The sequence below is a fragment of the Cyprinodon variegatus genome, unplaced genomic scaffold, assembly GCF_000732505.1.
Source record: "Cyprinodon variegatus isolate N-32 unplaced genomic scaffold, C_variegatus-1.0 Scaffold750, whole genome shotgun sequence".
In the NCBI taxonomy this organism is placed as follows: Eukaryota; Metazoa; Chordata; class Actinopteri; order Cyprinodontiformes; family Cyprinodontidae; genus Cyprinodon; species Cyprinodon variegatus.
In genome coordinates, this window is record NW_015151203.1 from 325,230 (window position 1) to 327,797 (window position 2,568).

A 2,568-nucleotide genomic window follows, 5' to 3' on the forward strand; every position below is an offset into this window, starting at 1 on the left:
CCCCCCCCCCCCCCCCCCCCCCCCCCCCCGACATGGGATCAGAGGATGCATGAATGAAGACTAAATTTGACTTTACCAAAAACTGCCAGAAGGTGGCAGTGCGTCTATATCTAGTGCGACTGGGAGGTCGTGTTCCGTGAGGAAAGAATTAACCCTTATTTTTAACTCTCATAAACGGCCAATTATTGACGCTGGTCCATCAGATGTTGCCGTAGCTCCCTGCTAACGTGTAGTTTGTTTGACCGGACGAACAGCAGCTTGATGTTAGCATAGCAACTTTTAACTGCTGGATGTGTAAATAAGCGTTCCTGGAGCGCAGCGTGCAGGAGGCGGCGCATGGTTGACCTAACTTCCTGCTCCGGCTGCTAAATGGCTCTCCATCTGGCCCCGCCTCCTCCAGCCACGGCCAGCAGCATTTATTTTTCAGACCTCCATCTATGGTGGGGTCATCTTCCCTGGAGTTCATGACCTGCATGGTTCCCACTCCATGCCATCCGTTCTCTCCAAACACTAAGTTTCCTTTATTTATTTTTGACTTTTCTGTTGAATGGAGCCATAAACGCCGCGAGGTGACTTTCCCTTCAGCAATGAACCACAAGCTAACTGGCAACTAGAGCAACAAACACGTGGAGGAGGAACACGCTTTCCTAAAACCCGCCCTTCTTCTTCTGATTGGTTAATACTGTTAGTTTCAGAGCGCTCTTCCATTGGCTGACAAACGCAAGACGGATTTTGATTTTCTTTTTTAAATTTATTTACCGTAAATTTATTTGGGTGACTTTTTTTTTTACCCACGGCCAATCGCTACGAGACGGATTACTTTAATTCCTGAAAATACTAAATGAAAAGTAAAAAGCGAACAAAAAAAAACTATTTTCACAAATTAAACATTTGATGTCACATTATATGTTTACAAGAAACATTTACAAACCTAGGAACTTACGCATATTTTTGACAGTTATATCACCCCATACTGCAGAACCTCCATGGACTCCGATTAAATCTAGACGGTTACCGATTGCTAGGATAGTTGATCGTGTTTAATGTACGGGATAGCACCCCCCCCCAGTTCAAATTGTCAGCTTTTATTTTCCACCAACTCTGGTTTAAATATAAATAATAATGCATTGCGAGGTTAAAAACACATTTTTTGCCACATATTTTTTATTTTTAAACGAACCAGAATTCATTTTAGAAGATATAGAAAACATCTCTGTTGCATCCACTCAGGAAAAAAAATGCAAATGCAAAAACCAAAAAGACAGCTATTCACAAGTTTGTCTTTTATTATAAAAAAAAGAGAAGAAGAAGAAGAAGAAAGCACTGCAGCTCCATTCGGTGCTCCTGTTGTGTCGCTGCTGTGGTCCTGACCAAGATGGCTTTTATCAAACAAATACTAAACGGAACATTTGGAGCTCGCTCCAAAAAGAAAAAAAAAACTAATTTAAAGTTGTTGTTTGTTTTTTTTTTACACCATTTGTTTAAGCAATAAGTATATCACCACATTTACTGACAGCAATAAAAACACAAAGAAGATAAATGAAAGGAAAAGGTACCCTTGGTTTTTTTTGGGGTTTTTGAATCAATCTGATCCGTTTGGACAAAGATGCAGATCAAATTTCCCACATTTAGATGTTTGTGTTGGTTTCTTTCTACTGAAAAAAGGCAGAAAGTTTCGGGTGCCTAAGTCAGGTAAAAGTGTACTTCAAAAAAAAAAGAAAGTAAATGTACAAGAGAGCCGGTTTGTGGCAGAGTTCATCAGTTCCATCGTCTGAAATCCTGCAAAAATCACGACGACTTGACCTCTTTAAAAATATATATAACTCACCGAAACGCCACGCTGCTGCTGCGCCTACACGGATGACCACGTCCGAAAGAAGCCGTGGCGTTAATGTTGGATCTGTGGGGGGGGTTGGCCTGCGCAGGTGGACTGAATTAAACGGAAAAACCCGACAGGTTCTGCTTTATTCACAGGCTTACAGAGACCACCTCAGATGGTCGGACACGGTTACATGAAAGCAGGACGATCTGGATTCTCTCTACGCCAACTTCCTGCCGCGGAAGGAAAAGGGAACCGGGACATGTGACAAAAACCGTCCCGCCTTTAATGAGTCTGTCGAAAAATTAAGAACTTCAAATAAAAGCGAACAGACGGAACCAGAGAGACGAACCGGACGTCAGGTGTGCTGGTAGCCGCCCGCCTGCCTCAGTCCCTGTTAACTTTGAAGATGTTCTGTCGTCCAGCGATCCGCTGGCTCCTCCCGTCCCGCCGCGCGCTCCGGATCCGGGCGCCGTCACAGGATGAGCTTGCAGTGGCACAGTTCTTTGTACATTTGCCTCCTTAGCCGCGGCATGTCCTGCTGCCCAAAGTTAAACGGCTGTCCTAGCGCCAGACACTTGCAGTACTGTGGGAGGAGACAGGAGACGTTAGCGAGGTCAGCAGAGGACATTTCAACAGGCGGCGTCTGTTTCGCCACGACGGGTCTGATCTATAAAACCTCTTCTGTAGTTTGTGGAGTTAAAGTGGGGCCATAAATTTAATTATAATCTGTTACTTTAAACAGCATT

At 44.0% G+C, this 2,568-nt stretch overlaps 1 protein-coding gene across 1 annotated transcript in view; it reads right to left on the reverse strand.

The window, feature by feature from the left end:
* Window positions 1-1,250: 1,250 nt before the first annotated feature.
* Window positions 1,251-2,568, reverse strand: part of LOC107098135 (sentrin-specific protease 3-like) — a 39,467-nt gene continuing 38,149 nt past the window's right edge. The window contains exon 11 of the mRNA XM_015395620.1: window positions 1,251-2,465. Coding sequence (XP_015251106.1) covers window positions 2,295-2,465 — 171 coding nt within the window. The 3' untranslated portion in view covers window positions 1,251-2,294. The remainder of the gene's footprint in view (window positions 2,466-2,568) is intronic.